This window comes from Globicephala melas, chromosome 11 (genome assembly GCF_963455315.2).
Source record: "Globicephala melas chromosome 11, mGloMel1.2, whole genome shotgun sequence".
Classification (NCBI taxonomy): Eukaryota; Metazoa; Chordata; class Mammalia; order Artiodactyla; family Delphinidae; genus Globicephala; species Globicephala melas.
In genome coordinates this window covers 46103375-46122662 of record NC_083324.2, presented here as the reverse complement: position 1 = coordinate 46122662, position 19288 = coordinate 46103375, and the positions used below count along the sequence as shown (strand labels likewise).

Here is a 19288-nt window from a genome sequence, read left to right as displayed (position 1 = left end):
TCATTTGCCAACACTTACTGCATTTCTTTATTGCAGTAATATTTAAAAAATAATTTCGGACCACGGTGCCATGGCAGTATCTTGAAAAATGTGTCTTAAATTTAGTTTCTTTTTTGTTTGATGTTCTTGGCGGTAAGCAGTAGCCTGGCACGTTTACTGACTGAGGCTCTGTTTTTGAACATCTCTGCCCTCAGCACAGTCTCACTTTACTTCATGACAATGCTCCCGTTCTGCTTTCTTACCTGAGAGACATTACCTCTCCTTTTTCATGTTTTAGAGAATCACAGATTGGAATCTGCCTACCAGAATCACCTAATTCTGAAAGTGTTAGTGGTAAGTAGATCTTTTATATACAAGTCCATTGTACTTTTGAAACTAACACATAGTACTTAATATTTAGGAGTGTAAATACGAAGACTTGATTCTGATTTAAGGTATCAGGTAGTTAATATACTTTGTCCAAGTAGGCAAGGATTGACTAATGTGTGTTTACATGAACGTTCAGCAGCCTTATTACAAATGTGCACATGGTATAAGACTTTAAATGTAGAAATTAGTATTATAGCCAATTTCCAATTATTTAAAAAAACTACTTTATAGACATGTTTCTGTTATTTTCCTTTTGGTGACTTGGGTTTGAATGTTTCATTATTCAACAATCCTTCCAGTTACCCACCTTCTGTTTAGTGATGGAGCATTAAATTACTATTTTTTTAAAATTTTGTCTGAGAAATTTCCAGAGTCCAAGAGGTTCCCAGCATGTTTTGAAGAGTAGGAGGAAAGGGATGGAGGAAAGGCGCTGTGTAACCTGCTTGCTGTTTGTTTAAAGCGCACACGTTATGCCTCTTCCCACCATTATGAGAAATAACAAAGAGGTACCAGCCTGAAATCACCTTGTTTATCTGGAGATTACCTGAGTCGTCTGTAACATAGCTGAGAATCAAGAAAGAGTGCATAAGGAGTCCTCTGACCTATCCACTGGAATTGATTTAACCCAGTCCATGTACTTTTCTCCCAGGCCCTCGCTTAGAAAGAGCCTTTGTTCCAGCTGTAGGAGTCATTCTGAGAAGCTTGTTTATCTCGTTTTTCCATCCTTAAAGGATGAAAAACCACCATTAGGAAGGTGATTAGGTTTCTGGAAGTAGGTAAATTTATAGAGGCAAGAGCCCGGAAGGAAATGGAAAACTCTCATAAATAGGTAATGAGAATTCAACAATTTCAGCAATTTGGACATGAGAAAAGGGGCAAGCGGCCATCCATATCTAAAAAGGCTCCGAAGGCCTCACTCTAGCCGTGTAAAATAATTTATATTCAAAATGTTGGTGCTGAGTCAGCAGGGATGCTCCGTTCCGGGTTCTCTGTGTGAGAAAACAAGCAGGGGAATGTGTAATGCGTTAAAAGCTTCATTCAGAAAGATCCCAATGTGGAGCTTTTGCCCTTAGAGGTAAAACACTCCATTTGTCTTAAAGAATTTAGTTATTTGTTAGACTTGATTATTCTCTGATGGTGCCAGATACAATGTCAGGTGACTGTCTTGTAAAGAGTCTGTTCATCCTCCACTGTGTGTGCTAGGTCTCTCCCTTCCTTTTCAATCTTGTGCGGAGAGCGTTTCTCAGCCTTCCGAGCTTTTGCTTTTCAACTTCTACTCTAACTCAGCACCCCCATCCCTACGCCTACCTCCCCCTACCCTGTGGCCACATTGTGTTACTGCTCATTCTCTCCAGTGACTCCCCCTTCCCTCACTAATGAAGTGCTCATACTGTGCACAGAGCAGTCTTTTGTCTCGGAAAGTGATGCTGCACAGGAGGAGGTAGCCAGCGTGCGGCTGGGGGACAGGAAGGAAACCCATCAGTCCTGGGGGCGATTGCAGGCTCTTGAGCAGGGAAACTACTTGGAGAAATGGCACCTGTTGTGGTGGGATCTCCACCCCACTCCCTGCACCCCTACCCCTGAACCATGTGTCTGGGCAGGGCAGTCTCAGGCCCATGGTGGCAAAGATGCTGCCCGGGCCAGGCTGGTTGTTCTGGCTGATCTCTCTTGCTAGTGCCCCTCGGCTAGCTAGGTGTCTCTCTAGGGGGCGGGGGGATCTCAGGTCCCTTGGCACAGAGAGACTTCCGGGGCTGGACTGCTTGTTGGGGCAGGGCCCTCCTTTCTGGTGCTGCCTGGCCACCCCACCCGGCATCTCTCCGTGGGGCAGGGGAGTGGCAGGGCGGAAGGGAAGGAGAGCACATCCCCTCACAGCTTATTGTTAGTGGGGGTCCTCGTCAGTCTCCCTGTTAGTGCTGCTGGGCTTGCCTGTTGTCAGGACTCCTGTTCTGAGCGGGGTGGGCAGGAATGTGTCTCCCTGCTGCCTGGGTTACTAGGTTGGGGGTGGGAGATGCTGGGCCTTGGACACTCTCTTTTGTAAGAAAGTAGTAGGGATGTAAGATGCGCTGGTGCTGTGTTGTTCCTTCAGCCCTGGGGTCCCAAACCTGATCTTTTTCCTCTTAGCACCTTTCAGAGCTCTCCTTTGGTTGCCTCTCGCGATATTTCAAGTTCATAGATGTGCTTAGCGAGGGGGAGTAGGAGAAACACGTCCAAGCCACCTTCTCTGGACCGGAAGTCCCTCATTACGTTTCTTAAATGCGATTTTTATAGTTGTAATGAAGTACTGTGATGCAGTATTAAATATTGCTATCTTTTTTTGTTTTTGCAGTTCAACTTTTTAAATTGCTTTGCCTCACTCTTCTACATTGCCTTTGTCCTGAGGGATATGAAGCTTTTGCGTCAGGTGAGTGTGAAAAACAGAAAGGTATCCATTTTTTAGGTTTTAGAGGTGGTTTCCTATATTCAGGTAATGTAATTGTCTTCCCATTGCTATCTTTATAAATAAAATTATTAAATTTTGTGTACTTCTAAGCCCAGTTCTAAATAAACAACCATTAGCAATTGCACCGTGTATTATACTCAACTGGAAAGAAATTTGTTGAAGCTAACCAGCTTACAAAATAAATCACGTAGAGCACAAAATCAAATATAGAGCTCATATCAAAACTTGTAAAAGCAATTTTAACAGCAAAATGGATTCATTAATTGAACTTCTGTGTGTGTCTCAGGTAATGGTATAACCTTAAATAGTTCTTTCACATTTCTTTTTTTTTAAAATTTAATTTAATTTTATTATTTTTGGCTGCATTGGGTCTTCATTGCTGCGTGCGGGCTTTCTCTCGTTGTGGTGAGTGGGGGCTACCCTTCGTTGCAGCACGCGGGCTTCTCATCGCGGTGGCCTCTCGTCGCAGAGCACAGGCTCTAGGTGTGTGGGCTTCAGTAGTTGTAGCACGTGGGCTCAGTAGTTGCGACACTTGGACCCTAGAGTGTGTGGGTTTCAGTAGTTGTGGTGCACGGGCTCAGTAGTTGTGTCTCTCTGGCTCTAGAGCGCAAGCTCAGTAGTTGTGGCGCACGGGCTTAGTTGCTCTGCGGCATGTGGGATCTTCCCAGCCCAGGGATCAAACCTATGCCCCCTGCATTGGCAGGTGGATTCTTTTTTTTGTTTTTTAATAGACTTATTTATTTTATTTATTTATTTTTAGCTGTGTTGGGTCTTCGTTGCCACGCACGGGCTTTCTCTAGTTGCGGCGAGCGGGGGCTACTCTTCGTTGCATTGCATGGGCTTCTCATTGCAGTGGCTTCTCTTGTTGTGGAGCACGGGCTCTAGGCGTGTGGGCTTCAGTAGTTGTGGCACATGGGCTTAGTTGCTCTGTGGCATGTGGGATCTTCCTGGACCAGGGGAGATGGGGTCAAATGGGATCCGTGTCCCCTGCATTGGTAGGCGGATTCTTAACCACTGTGCCACCAGGGAACTCCCACACATTTCATTTTTAAATTAATAAGTTGTTAAACTTTAGAGACCAGCAGATCCTATGCACTGCTGTATTGTTTCTGAAATGTTTAAGAAAGATGACATATTTTGCTGTGTTACCATTTCTGGATCACATGATATTAGTGAATAATAAATTAAATTATTGCCTTCTAATTTCTCTTTTTTATACTTGAGCCAACTACCAGTAAGGGCTCTTCTTTCCTGGTTTTAATATACTGTGATTGTTAGTGAGCAGAATCTCAAAGCCTAGGCTTCTTAATCTTTATATGAGAGCTTGGGATCATTTTTCAAGGAATTTAAAAATTTGTATAACAGAGAAAGTTAAAAGATTTTGTAGTTACGGTTCTAAGAGCTTGCATAAAAGTAAAATTAAATATTGTGTTCTTAGTATTTAAAAAATTCTTTTTGAAAATACTACATTTGAAATCGATAGGTTAGATGTACATACCTTTTCCAATCCCACCATTATTGTATTAGTGGGGTATGACTCCTCATTTCTTATACTTTACAGAGTCTCCTTTATTTAACAGGGGACAGGGGGTTGGGGGAAGTCCCTTTAAAACATAGAATTTTTTTTTTTTTTTAAAAACATAGAATTTTAATATCAGCTAAGGTGGTTTGTGATGAAAACACTGATGCCTATCTGGGGAAAGTGGAAATTGACACAGTACCTCTGGAAACTACTTGGGCAACTTTGCCAAGAACGTTAATCCGTCCCTAGTAAATCATCAGAGGTGGGGCGAAGATTCATGTACGTAGGTAAGGGGCAGCATTTATGATAGTCAGGGTTGGGAATAATACTTACATTCAACAACAGTGCATGAGCTAAGTAAAAAAGAATTATTCATGACATGGGAAAGTGCTCACAGTATAGTAAGTGAGAAAAGAAATCTACAAAGCTGTTTATATATAGGATGATTCTACTTTTATTTTTACATATGATTATAAAGAAATATTTAGGGGACTTCCCTGGTGGTGCAGTGGTCAGGAATCCGCCTGCCAATGCAGGGGACACGGGTTCGATCCCCAGTCCGGGAGGATCCCACATGCCACGGAGCAGCTAAGCCCGTGCACCACAACAACTGAGCCTGCGCTCCAGAGCCCGCGAGCCACAACTACTGAAGCCTGCGCGCCTAGAGCCCGTGCTCCGCAGCAAGAGAAGCCACTGCAGCCAGAAGCCCGTGTACTGCAACGAAAAGTAGCCCCCCACTCACCTGAACTAGAGAGAGCCTGCGCACAGCAACAAAGACCCAGTGCAGACAAAAAATAAATAAATTAATTAAAAAAATATATTTAGAATGTTAGTAGTGGTTCTGACATGGTTGTGGAATTAAGGGTGACTTTTTCTATCTTTTAAGTTTTTCTACAGTGAGGGAGGATATATTAATTTTATAATAATAAGTTGTGGCTAAACTTTATTCAAAGTTGGTGACATCATTTAGACTCACATGTTGCAGCCAGGATGAGATAATAAAAAACACAATTTCAAGTTAATTTGTTCTCCTACCGACTCATAACCAGTTTTTTATTATAATCTTATTTGTATTATAATATTTTTGTATTTTAGTCTGTCTTTCCTGTGAAAGAAAACAATAAATTAGAAACATCATTCTAACACCTAGCTTTTCCAATACTAGTTTTTATAACATAATAGTATACTATTTGTTGAAGATTCTTTTTTTTAACTGCATAATTATACACATGCTTTGGTTTTGTTAAGCCACGTCGCCAAGTATCATTTATGTGCTTCTCTTTAGAGCTTGGCTACTCTCCTGATTACCTCCCAGATCTTTAACCAAATTGTAGAATCTCTTCTTCCTTACTGGCTCCAAAAGAAGCAGCATGTGAAGGTAAAGAAGAAGGTGCAGGCTTTAAAGGCAGACATCGATGCTACATTATATGAACAGGTGGTTCTGGAAAAGGAAATGGGAACTTACTTGGTAAGTTTGAATATTGCGGAGTTAAACATTGATTGAAAGTGAGTAACAGTCATGTCCAGACTGTATACAACAGATAAGTAACCACTCATTGTCTCAGGTGTGACTATTTTGTAAGTGCTTTCCAGCCAGTTTCCTTACCATGAACTACTTTAAAGTTAAAAAGATGGAACTGTGTATCAAAATGCTGCTATCTTGAACCGGAAGTTATGCCTAACATCCAAAGGGTGAGTCCAGTGAATTTCGAGACTACTCTGCTGAGGGTGGTGGGAATGTTTCATAGACGGCAGAGCAAGGGAGAGGTGAGGTGGCTGTGGAGCCATTGTTTGCTCTGGACACTTTAAACTCAAAGAAAAAAATTGAAGCCCATCGTTAAAAATGGAATGCCAATCTGAAGATTAATTTATAATATAGTTTAAATTACTTAGTGCTGTAGTAAATATAAAATAGTTCTTTTAAGACAGAGAATTTCCGAATTATTTTTAGGAACTCCAAGTAGGTCATTGGAGGTTCTTAAACCTAAACATGTATTCAGCAAATGTTTACTGAGCTCTGCCTACATTCAGTATATCTCTTTTGAGGGGGTCAGGTGTTGGGGTCATGTTTGCTTTAGGTCATTGTTTCTTATATCCTGTCCCTTCCTTCTGGGTGTGATATTCTTCTTAGTGAAATAGATCCTTTAGTGAGGGTCCATTATTGTTAAACTTTACTAGTCTTGGTTTTCATCACAAATGAATGAGTCTCCTGATGACTGAATTTCTTGGCTGACTTTCATAGTTTTTCTTGTATGCCTAAGAATTTTAGTTTGTATGTTTATCTTGAGCAGTTTATTCTCTCTCTCTCTCTCTCTCCCTGCTTGCTTCTCTGTCTTATTTTTGCAGTCCCCCCTGCCCCACCCCCTAGTTCAGAACCAGGAGTTTGTAGCCCAGAGCTGGCATCCCATCTTGTGGTGATGGTGGAGATTCTGCAGAGCCAGCAGGTAGCATGCTGTTGACCCAAGCTGTAGTTCCAGGGCAGCAGCTGTGGCTTTTTTCAGGCCCCTTCAAGGGTAGGGGCCACTGTTCTCACCCGTGGTTTTGCTCAAACAACCTGCTTCCAGATACACGCTAGAGGAGTGGTGTGCCTTTGGTTCCCCTGCCTGAAGGATTCAGATCCTGGCCACCGTGCCCAGCCTGTGGACGGAAGCCTGGCCAGGCTTCTGATTACTGTCTTGCACTTTGTTCCGTTTCTCGCTTGGGCGGCTGATTTTTTTGTTTTTGAGTGATGATATTCTTTTGATTAAAATAAACATATATGCACTAGCATTTTCTATTATTGCTGTGTTTGGGGGAGAAGATGATTCAGGGTATAAACTTACAGCATATCTCGACCAGCAGCACTGTTTATACATGAAGTATCAGAGAAACACACACGCAGGCAGTTAAGAGTTAAAGAAAACAGCACTTGGGCGCAACGTGCAGCCGCCTTGCCTGCGTTGGTCGAGTGCTGGCCTACTGTGGGTTACAAGTCAGTCTAATTCACATAGTGTCAGAAGCCTTTCCTCCCAAAATAAGTATTTTGGGCCATATTTATTTTTTCCCTTCATTTTCTCACAGAAACTAAACCACCATTCTTTCCCCCGAGTTCTTTATTCCATCCCCTCTCTCATTGCCCCAGGCCCACCTGGAGCTCCCGGGTTTCCTGATTCCCCCTTCTCCCCTTCCTGTTTCAAAGCAAGCAAACCTCTCACGTCCTCTGCTATTTTTGTCCTGTCTCTTTCCTGCCCCTGCCAATTTCTTGAAATAATTCTTCTCCATATTGTCATCTCTACATCCCTCTTCTCTACCCGCTCTCAACTCTTCTTTATCTCTGAATCGTTTGGGCAGACAGCATCGTCCCCTAAAGTGACCAGAGCCAAGCTCGCAGTCTTCTCCAGACCAGTTCCTCCCCCTTTCCTCAGGCTCAGCGAATGGTACACAGTAATACAGACAATATGCCCTTCACAAAGCTGTTTTAATTCATCTAAGAACTGTATGCTGACAAAATCTTACATCTTACCTTTTTGATATTTCATGATATCCGATAATACATTTATAAAGGAAGGTAAGGCAGGCACTGCTTTTCTCACGTTAATAATAGGCAGTTGAAGCTCTGTGTTATTTTCTTTAATTTATTAATTTTATTTATTTATATTTTGCTGTGTTGGGTCTTCATTGCTGTGCACGGGCTTTCTCTAGTTGCGGTGAGCAGGGCCTACTGTTCGTTGTGGTACGTGGGCTTCTCATTGCGGTGGCTTCTCTTGTTGTGGAGCACGGGCTCTAGGTGTGCGGGCTCAGCAGTTGTGGCTCGCGGGCTCTAGAGCACAGGCTCAGTAGTTGTGGCTCACAGGCTTAGTCGCTCCATGGCATGTGGGATCTTCCCGGACCAGGGCTCGAACCCGTGTCCCCTGCGTTGGCAGGCGTGTTCTTAACTACTACGCCACCAGGGAAGTCCAAAGCTCTGTGTTATTAATCACCTGGTGACTAAATCAGAAACAAGATTCAAGACTTTGCTTTTCTCTTCAGTCTATTATTCAGCATGGGCTCTCTGATATGAAGTTAAGGAAATAGTATATTAATTTCTCTCACAGGCCCTGGGTCTGTGTGTGAATGCTGGGGTTAACAGTGAGTGTCTCTCCTTAGTAAATTAACTTGCTTGCGGGGCCCCGCGTTATCTGACTGTTTTTCCCTCCTCATCTCCTACAAGTTCCTCCTTTACTCTCTTCGTGGAAATGACATCAGGTATGTTCTATTTCAACTCTCCCCATATATTTGGAAAGGGGGAGATGCTTTGGGGGCACGTTTGTTCTAGATCATTGTTTGCTATGCACTCATCCTTCCCTCCGGGTATATTTTTCTCCTCACTGAAGCTAATGAGCTTAAAATTGTATTTTCTGTAATCTCATCCTGAGTGCTATATATGAATCTAAAACAATGTTGCCAAGCTTTGGGGAAAAGCAGTTTGAGACTTAAAAACCTTGATTCTAAAAAGTCATACTTGCTTACTTACTGTAGAAAACTTGGAAAACGTAGAACAGAGTATAAAGAAAAAGACATTCTCCATAATGTCTCCACCAGGGGTGATCCACTGGGGTCTCCCGACCCTGTTTCTCCAGCCACAGGGCCAGGGCTGTATAGCCCCTCTGATCTCACTGTGCGCTGCTGTTCCGTTCCTGGGAACAGTTCATGTGCAACTGCATAGCTGTGTGAGGCTGAATTTTCATGATCAGTATTCCAACTAGAGCAGCATGTTGCCACACAGCAAATGAGCTGACCTCTAGTGAGCTAGACATTGACGAGGTTTGCCAAAAACGTAATTGAGCGCCACTCACCGCACTAGACGTTTTTTGTTTTGGAAAACATAATGATTTTTCAAACAATATTTTATTAATGTTAATATGCTTTTTATTATTGAAATGAATCAATGAGACATATTTTTTAAGTTCTGAGTTTTAATTTCTAACACAGTAAATAACACTAGGTATAATAACTCCCATGAACAAAAAGTCTTCGGTGCCCTCAGTGATTTTAAAGAGTTCAGGGCTTTGGAGACCTGAAAGTTTGCAGATCTAGAATAATTCCCACTCGTTTTTGTTTTTCAGAGCATTAGCTTCCGTGAAGTGGATTTGTCCCATTTGTTACTCCCTGAGATTCAAGTTCAGCAGTTTTGGAGGTATACCTCCATTGTACCCCATCAGGACGCATTGATGGCAGGTTGACCCTTGTGTGGGGCTGCCTTGTTAGATCAAGTGATTGACTGGGTGGCAGTTTGCAAAGGTTCTTTTTCACTTTGTGTTGAATAGGTTATCTGTGGTAGATTCTTTGAGACTATCCTATTCCGTATAAATGGTAGCTCTTTATAAATAGTTTCTAATCGTTTGTTGCTGGCATATAGGAATGTTGTTGGTTTTTGTATTTTTTATCCAGAAACTGCTGAATTCTCCTATTTTTTTGGATTTTATTAGGTTTTCTATGTAGACAGTTATTTCACCTACAAATGAATAATGGCTAGGGATTTCCCTGGTGGTCCAGTGGTTAAGACTCTGTGCTTCCACTGCACGGATTCAATCCCTGGTCGGAGAACTAAGATCTTGCACGCTGCGTGATGTGGCCAAAAAAGGCTATTTTTTTTTTTTTTTTGCAGTATGCGGGCCTCTCACTGTTGTGACCTCTCCCGTTGTGGAGCACAGCCTCCGGACGCACAGGCTCAGCGGCCATGGCTCACGGGCCCAGCCACTCGGCGGCATGTGGGATCCTCCCGGACCGGGGCACAAACCCGTGTCCCCTGCAACGGCAGGCGGACTCTCAACCACTGAGCCACCAGGGAAGCCCCAAAAAAGGCTATTTTTTAATTTTTATTTTATTGAAGTATAGTTGATCTATAATGTTGTGTTAATTTCTGCTGTATAGCAAAGTGATTCAGTTATATATATATATTTTTTCATATTCTTTTCCATTATGGTTTATCACAGGGTATTGAATATAGTTCCCTATGCCACACAGTAAGACCTTCTTTATCCATCCTATATGTAATAGTTTGCGTCTGCTAATCCCAAACTCTCAGTCCTTCCCTTCCCCACCCACCTCACTAATGGCCATTTTGTTTCTTCCTGCAGTCCTTATACTTTTTATTATTTATTTATTTGGCTCACTAATATGTTCAGTACAATTTGGACAGAAGTAGTTATAACAGGAATCTTTATCTTGTTCCTGATTTTTTTTTTTCTAACCGTTGAGTATTATGTTTGTTCCGTGTTTTTGGTAGGTGACTTTTTATCAGTTTAAGAATGTTTTTTTTTCCTCTTCCTTATTTGGGAAGAGTTTTTATTGTGGATGACGTTGAATTTTATCAAAAATTATTGTTTTTTGCTTCTGTTGTGATCATCATTTTATCTCCTTTAATATTTTCATTTATATTTGTAAGTTTCCTAATGGAACACCATGTTTGCATTTAAATGATTAACTTCACTTGTTCAGTATTTTTTTATCTACATTGTTATGTTGAATATGCTAATATTTTGTTTAGGGTTTGTGCCATTTGCTAGTAATTTTCCTTTCTCAGTCACTGGGATAGGGTCCCTGTGTTATTTATCGTGCAAAACTCTGTTGCTAATGCAGAGCCTGGCATTCAGCGGGTGCTCAGTGTAATGCTGCATAAAGAACAGTTTTAGGAAAAGAGCAGCCCAGCCCCTGCTGTCTGTGTGCTGCTTGTTGCCCTCATCCTGTACTTTATCCTCCTCACATACTCATCATGCGGAACTCTGAGACGTGATGTTTCTCCAGGGATGGTGCGAGGGGCCAGTGGGATGGATCCCCTGGAGCCTGAAACTTTGTGTTCATACATTCTTAGAATCATCTTAGTAAGTTGGTGTTTTCTAACTTGCAGCTATTGGGGTAGATTGTCTTGTTTAATGTGTTTTTTAGTATGTGATTGTTTACTTTGTTAAAATTGCATTTTTTTTCCTTCTTGCTGTTGGATTACGTCCCTGGTTTGCTGAATTGACTGACCCCAAGGTGCTCAGAAGTGTGAAAGTACTGATAGAATTACCATGTAAATTCTACACTCTGAATCCGCTTGCGAGATGGGAACACAGAATGGGGGGGAGGGGCTCCCTGGGTGCTGGATGCTAAAAAGGCCAGGAAGACCTTTGCGTGGCTTCTGGAGGCTGCACCTGGTACATCTGAGAGAAACTGTCTACACATCTCTGCAGAGGCTCACCCTTTTATTTCATGAGCTGAAACAACACAATTTTGAAAGCTGAGCATAGGCTATCAGGATTTCTTAAGATCGAATTGGGGTAAAAATGGCTTGATTGCTAAGAGTTTCACTGTTGATTTCTTCACTCTTCAGAGAAGTAAATCGATGCCATATTGCTGGGCATATTTAAAAATCACATCCGTATGCTGCAGCACACATAAGGACATTCTTTCTGGAGCCAAATGCAACCAAAGAGTTGTTTAGAAACTGCTCACCACTGAACCCCCAGCTGAGCGTCAACCTGCCAGCTCCCAAAGCACATGTGTTTGGCATTGCTCTTTGGCAGGCCTTGCAAACAGCCAGTGAAACTCACTCAAAACCCCTGGGTTCACACTTCATCCAAATACCCAGAGCGTCTGGAAGAAGCACTTCCTGCCATCCCCAGTACTCTGTAATTATGTTTGAGTGTTTTCTATTTTAGTAAAATATAAAATAAAAAAGGAAACCAACTAGAAGTCGAATCTGACTTATACTAAAGCTCTCAGCTACTGAGCCTAATATGCCTATCTCGGTGCAAGACTGACTCTGAGATGCAGTAATGCTAATTATAATTATTAATTTAAAATATTCATGTTGCTTTAAAATATGATGACGAATAATCTTCTTAAACTGAAACTGTTGTTGCATGTGCACTGGCTGATCATGAGAGCGCCTGAGGATGCTGGAAGTGGGTGCCTGTGGCTCCCTCACCCAATCACTGCACCACATAGAGTGCTGCCCAGCCCCTCTTGGATCAGGATGTGAGCAGCAGGCCGTTGGGTCCAGTCAAGGAGTTACTCAGGTGACAAGTCACAGTCACCAATGACCAGGCATCCCATTTCAATGCAGGCGCCTTTTTCCAGTTATTAAAGATCACGAAGGAACTCACCTCTTACCGTTTATATCTCTTACCTACAAATCAAGGGTATGTAATGACTTTTGCTCCTTTCTTCCTTTGGACTAAACCTTTTAAAGCACATCAGAAAGGTTTTTAAATATAGTTTCAGAGGGATTTCGTCATGCTTTCCTGGTTTCCCCCTTTTCTTCTGTGGACTCCTTTTTCTTTTTTGCCTCTTTGATGTGTCTGCTACTTCCACTAGGGCTATTCTGGGGAGCTTCCTTGTTACTAACAGCTTTTTTTTTTTAACTTCTTTAAAAAGTTGAGGTAATAATTCACATACCATAAAATTAACCATTTAAAAATGTACAATTTAGAGGATTTTAGTAAATTCACAAGGTGGTACAATCATCACCACTATCTAATTCCAGAACATTTTCATCATCGACCCCCAAACTCCCCATACCCAGTAGCAGTAACATCTTCCCCTAGTCTGGCAATCACTAATCTACATTCTGTGGATTTACCTGTTCTCTGCATTTCATATAAATGAAATCATATAATAGGTGGCCTTTTGTGTCCGGCTTCTTTCTCTAAGCATAATGCTTTTAACGTTCATTCACGCTGTACCATGTGCCAGTACCCCATTCCTTTTTTTGTGGTTGAATAATATTCCATTGTATGGATACACTACGTATTGTGTATCCATTAATCAGCTGGTAGACATTTGGATTGTTTCCACTTTTTGGCTATTATGAATAATGCTATTGTGAACATTTTTGTACAAGTTTTTGTATGAACACATGTTGCCATATGCTAGGTCGTATGTTAGCTCAACGTTTAACTTTAAGGAACTGCCAGACTGTTTTCAAAAGTGGTGGTGATTCTGTATTCCAACTAGCCACGAGTGGGGTCCCATTTTTTCCCACAGCCTCACTTTTTTTTTTTTTTAAATGATAGCTATCCTAGTAGGTGTAAAGTAGTATTTCATTGTGGGTTTACTTTGGATTTTCCTAATGCCTAAATATATTGTTCATCTTTTCATGTGATTTTTGGCCGTTTGTATCTCTTCTTTGGGGAAATATATATTCACATTCTTTGCCCATTTTTAAATTGGGTCATCTGCCCTTTTGTTATTGAGTTGCAAGAGTTCTTCATGTGTTCTGAATATAAATTTCTTATCAGATATATGATTTGCAAATATTTCTTCCCATTCTGTTGTTTATCTTTTTACTTTCTTGATGGTGTCCTTTGATCCACAAAAGTTTTAAATTTTGGTGACGTCCAATTTCTCTCTTTTTTGTAACTTGTGCCTTTGGTGTCGTGTCTGAGAAACCATTGCTTAATCCAAGGTCAGGAAGATTTACTACTCTATGATTTGTTGAGTGCTTTTATCATGAAAGGGTGTTGTACTTTGTTTTTCCTGTGTCTATTGAGATAATTAAATATATTTATACATGCATACATGTATACCAATAAAACTGTTAATGTGGTGTATCACATTGACTAATATTTATATGTTGAACCAATCTTACAATCCTGGGGTAAATCCCACTTGATCACAGTGTAAAATCCTTTTACTCTGCTGCTGGGTCCACCTTGCTAGTATTTTGTTGAGGATTTTTATATCTTTATTCAGGGATGTTGGTCTGTATTTTTCTTATGAAGTCTTTGGTTTTGCTATTGAGGTTGTACTGGCTACACAGAATGAGTTGGGAAGTGTTTCTTCCTCTTGTTCTTTTTGGAAGACTTTGAAGAATTAGTATTAATTCTTCTTCTAGTGTTTGAGAGAATTCACAGGTGAACTGTCTGGGCCTGGGTTTTTCTTTGTGCAAAGTTTTTGATTGCTAACTCAATCTTTTTACTTGTTTTAGGTCTGTTTAGATGTTCTGTTTCTTCTCGAGTCACTTTTGATAGTTTGTGTCATTCTAAGAATTTACCCATTTCATCAAGGTTATTTAATGTTATTTTTGGCATATAATTGTTGTCATGTCCCAGGTCTCGAGTGAGTCCCTGGGGCAGGCTGCCAAGTAAGGGTCCTTGGCTTCACACAGGAAAGAATTCAAGAGGGAGCCATAGTAAACTGAAAGCAGGTTTATTTAGAGAGATATACACGCCATAGACAGGAGTGTAGGCTGTCTCAGAAGGCAAGAGCAGCCCTGAGTTGTGGTGATGGTTAGTTTTCATGGGCTGGGAAGTTTCATGGGCTAATGAGTGGGAGGAATGTTGTAGCTATCTTGGAGAAGCAGCAGGGATTTCCAGGAGTTGGGGCACTGCCCACTTTTTGGCCTTTTATGGGCGGCCTTGGAACTGTCATGGCACCTGTGGGCGTGTTGTTTAGCATATGCTAATGCATTACAGTGAGTGTATAATGAGGCTCAAGGTCTACGGAAGTTGACTTTTCCACCATCTTGGGCCTAGTAGGTTCTAACCAGTTTTTGTCGTATCCTGCTCTTAATGGTTGTATCAGTCTTTTAATGGTTTCACCCTGCCCCTTCCTTTCTGTCTCAAATTGTTCATAATTCTTCTTACTTATAATTCTTCCCCTTCCCCTTACTGACTTAAAGGTCAATAGTAATGTCCCTTCTTTCATTCCTGATTTTAGTAATTTGAGTCTTTCTTTGTTTCTTGCACAGTTTAGGTAACGGTTTGTCATTTTTCGTTGATCTCAATCATTTCAAAAAACCGAATTCTGGTTTTATTGCTCTTCTTTGTTTTTCTATTCTCTATTTTATTTATTTCACTCTAATCTTTATTATTTATTTCCTTCTGCTTGCTTTAGGTTTAGATTACTCTTCTTTTTCCGGTTTCTTAAGATGAAAATTTCAGTTTTTTTAAGATCTTTCTTCTTTTTTAACAAAGGCATTTACAGCCATAAATTTCCCTGTGAGCACTGCTTTCACTGTATCTTATTAAGTTTTGGTATGTTTCATTCACCTCAAAGTATTTACTAATTTTTCTTGTGATTTCTTCTTTAACTCATTGTTTTTTTTAGGAGTGTGTTGCTCAATTTTCACATAGTATGTGAATTTCCGAAATTTCCTTCTGTTAATTGATTTCCAGTTTTATTCCATTGTGGTCAGAGAAGATACTTTGTATGATTTTTAAGCCTTTTAAATTTGTTGAGAAGTGTTTTATGGCCTAACATGTTATCTATCCTGGACAATGTTCCATGTACACTTGAGAAGAATGAGTGTTCTGCTCTTGGATTGAGTGTTTTATACATGTCTGTTAGGTCTTTGTTATTGTGTTAGGGCATGCCTTCAATACTAAGCCAGGAAGTTTAAAATTCTGCCCTAGCGTTCACTTTCTGCTTGTGCAGAGCTTCAGGGTTAGTCAGAGGTGAGATCTTAGACCTTTCTCAGATCTTTCCTAAGCTTATGTGTGATCTTCTGCATGTGCCTCATCTTCTCAATTCCCAGTAAAATGTGGGAGCTTTGCAAACCCCCTGTGGATATCTCATTCTTCAGCCTTTTCTTTTGGGCTCCCTGGCTAGTCTGTTGTTTGCCCCAGCTGCTACCCTTTACCTCAAGCAGACTGATGTTAAAGCATTCAATTAACATCCCTGGGGGAGGAGCCTTTAGCGCTGGGAAGACTCTGTGCAGTTAAATAGAGACAAGCCTTTTGAGTGGGGTCTTCTAGAGCCAGGTCAGATAATGATGTCCCTTTGGGAATGAGGCTTTCAAAGATCTGTGTCCCCACGCTCCTTGCTCTGGCACAGGAACGCATGCTATTATTTTTCGAGGCTGCTGCAGAACTCGGGAGCAGGATATGAAACTAGAGTAAGTTAAAATGCCACAAGGTTGAGCTGTTATTCTTGACTAAATTCTGCCCCGAATGCTGCAAGCCTTTAGTTAATTTCCAGAGTACTGAAAAAGTTGCTTTTGACAAATTTTGTCATTTGTTGTTTGCTTTTATGGAGATGTAAACTTCTGGAGGTTCTTACTCTGCCAGTTTCGCTGGCATCACCACCATCAGTTTTTTAATGGAGGGTCAGGGGCTGAGATGCTGGGGTACCCATGATGTGAAGGGACCATCATGTAAGATTTCTAATGATCCTGGATCATTTCTTTTTACTTGGTCAAGAGCAAACTTCTTTAGCTTTGCTGTTATTTACCTTAGGGGGAGAAAGGTAATAATCCAGTGATTCGACATGATATGAGCAGCTAAATCATTTTTTTATTCTGCATTTCAGAGACTTTAATATAAACTTGTCTTTGAATTTAAGTAAATTCTGTTGTTGAGAAGAAGGAATTGGGAGAAACTCTGAGTTTTTTTTTTTGGTTAGATGCTCATGCCTTGCATAGTATTGCAAAAGACTGTTCTTATTAAGTGATATTAAAACAATGCCTGTTTTCTTCTTTTTTACATTTTCAGGGCACCTTTGATGATTACTTGGAGTTATTCCTGCAGTTTGGTTATGTGAGCCTTTTCTCCTGTGTTTACCCACTGGCAGCTGCCTTCGCCGTGCTAAATAATCTCACTGAAGTTAATTCAGACGCCTTAAAAATGTGCAGGGTCTTCAAACGCCCATTCTCAGAACCTTCAGCCAGTATTGGTGTATGGCAGGTAATTATCTGATAAAAAATTATTTCTTTAAAAACAAAATGAGGTATTGTGATTAAAAGAAAAAAGCTCTATGGAGAGATTTGGGAAAACTGGATTTTATCCTTGCCATGCCACAAACTAGCTGTGTAACTTCAGGTGGTCATTAACTTTCTCCGGGCCATGCTTTTCTTGTTTTTAAAGTTGGGGGCGGGGATGAGCTACAATCTCCATGACTCCTTTCAGCTGTGAAACTTTGACAGTTTTCTTGGAGAGTAGTCAGCTGGGCCTCAGCCACTGGTACTAATGAGGCCCTCCCCACTGCAGTGTCAGTAGAAATCACTGACACTGGACTTCTACTGGGGAGCCTGGACTTCCACTCCTACCTGGCAGTAATGAGATTCCCTTTCAGATCCCTGCTAGGGTGGTCTCAGAGGAAGCCCAGTGGAGAGTCAAGACTTTTAATACCATCCAAGAGGCCACATGAGTGCACAAAGGAGGGACTTGTACCCCTCCATCAAGGGAGGTATTAGTGGTAGTCTAGTGGGAAGCCAGAACTCTTGCCCCTCTCCAGCAATAATGACCCCACTCCCCACCTTGGGTGTCAGTGGTGTCCAGGTGGAGAACCTGGACTTCTGCCTCTACCTGCTAGTGACAAGATATTGTCCCCTGCTGGAGTGGTATCAGAGGAACCAACTAAAACAAAAGGTTATACAAAATCTGGAGTCTTATAACACCTAAAGTATCAAGGTTTTTATTAAAAAATCACTCATTATACCAAGAACCAGGATGATACCAAACTGAATGAAAAAAATGGCAATCAGCAGATGCCACCACCAGGATGACACACACGTGTTGGAAATACTGGACAAAGATCTTAAAGCAGTCACGATAAGAATGCTTCAACAAGCAATTACAAACACACCTACCACAGATGAAAAAATAGAATTAGAACGTCTCAGCAAAGAAATAGACACAAAGGAGAATCAAATGGACATTTTAGAAGTTGAAAATATAATAAACAAAAAGCTCAGTGAATGGGTGCAATAGCAGAATGGAAGGGATAGAGGAAAGAAGCAGGAGCTGGAAAATAGAAAAATAGAAATTACCTGATCTGAACAACAGAGAGAAAATAGACTGAAGAAGTAAATATAGCCTCAGAGACCTGTGTGACTATAACAACAACAACAAAATCTAACATTCCTGTTATTGGAGTCCAAGAAGGAAAGGAGAAAGAAGGAAGGGCTGAAAAGGCACTTGAAGTAATAATGGCCAAAACTTTTCAAACTTGGCAAGAGACCTAAAACTATAGGTTCAAGAAGCCAAGTGAACCCCAAACAAAGAAGTTCATGCCGAAACACATCATAATTAAACATCTGAAAACTAAAGACAAGGAAAAATATTCTTGAAAGCACTGAGAGAAATGACCTCTTACCTATAGGGGAAAAACAATTAGAATGACAGCCAGTTTCTCATCAGAAATCATGAAGGCCAGAAGAAAGTGGCACAATATTTTCCAAGGCTAAAAAATACTGTCAATACAGAATCCTATATTCAGAGAAAATATCCTTTGGGAAGGAAGGGGAAATCAAGACACTCTCAAATGAAGGAAAAGTAAGAGAATTTTTTGCTAGCAGACCTATCCTAAAAGAATGACTAAAAGTTCTGTAAACTGAGGAAATGATAAAGGGACAATGTCAGGAAGCAAAAACATGGTAAACAAAAACACAAGTAAAAACAATATATTTTCCTTTTACTCCTGAGTCTTTAGAGTTATGTTTGACAGTTGAAACCAAAAAATACAGCACTATTTAATGGTTCTAAGTATATGTAGGAAAAATATTATGACAACTATATTATAAATGGGGAGTGGTAAAGGAAGGTAAGATTTCTGTATTTTACTCAAACTAAATGATACAAGTAGACTGAATGTATACATATATATACACACACATATAAAATATAGTATATATATTTGTGTGTGTATGTCTATATATAGAACAACCTCTAAAAAGCTATATTGTTTAAAAGATACACTCAAAAACATAGTTAAATCAAAATGTAGTAAAAAAAAATGTTGAGGTAACCTACAGAAAGACAAGGAGAAGAAAACAGAGAAATGAAAACACAGAAAATGAAGAAATGGCAGACTTAAGTCGATATTTTGATTAACTGTAAAGGGTCTAAAGACATGAGTTAAAGACAAAGATTGACATAATGGATTAAAATGCATAACTCAACTATATGCCATCTACAAGAAACCCAATTTAAACATGATTAAGCAGGTTGAAAGTAAAAGGATAGAAAAAATATATGTGGAAAAATTAATTGTAAGGAAGCAGGAGTGGCTATATT

The 19288-nt window shown here is 40.5% G+C and overlaps 1 protein-coding gene across 2 annotated transcripts in view; it reads left to right on the top strand.

Annotated features, from left to right (window-relative positions):
- ANO10 (anoctamin 10) overlaps positions 1–19288 on the top strand; it is a 228083-nt gene that overhangs the window by 32510 nt on the left and 176285 nt on the right. For both annotated transcript variants that reach the window (XM_030830240.3, XM_030830239.3), the window contains exons 7-10: positions 278–333; positions 2696–2770; positions 5617–5799; positions 16766–16957. In XM_030830240.3, coding sequence (XP_030686100.1) covers positions 278–333; positions 2696–2770; positions 5617–5799; positions 16766–16957 — 506 coding nt within the window. The remainder of the gene's footprint in view (positions 1–277; positions 334–2695; positions 2771–5616; positions 5800–16765; positions 16958–19288) is intronic.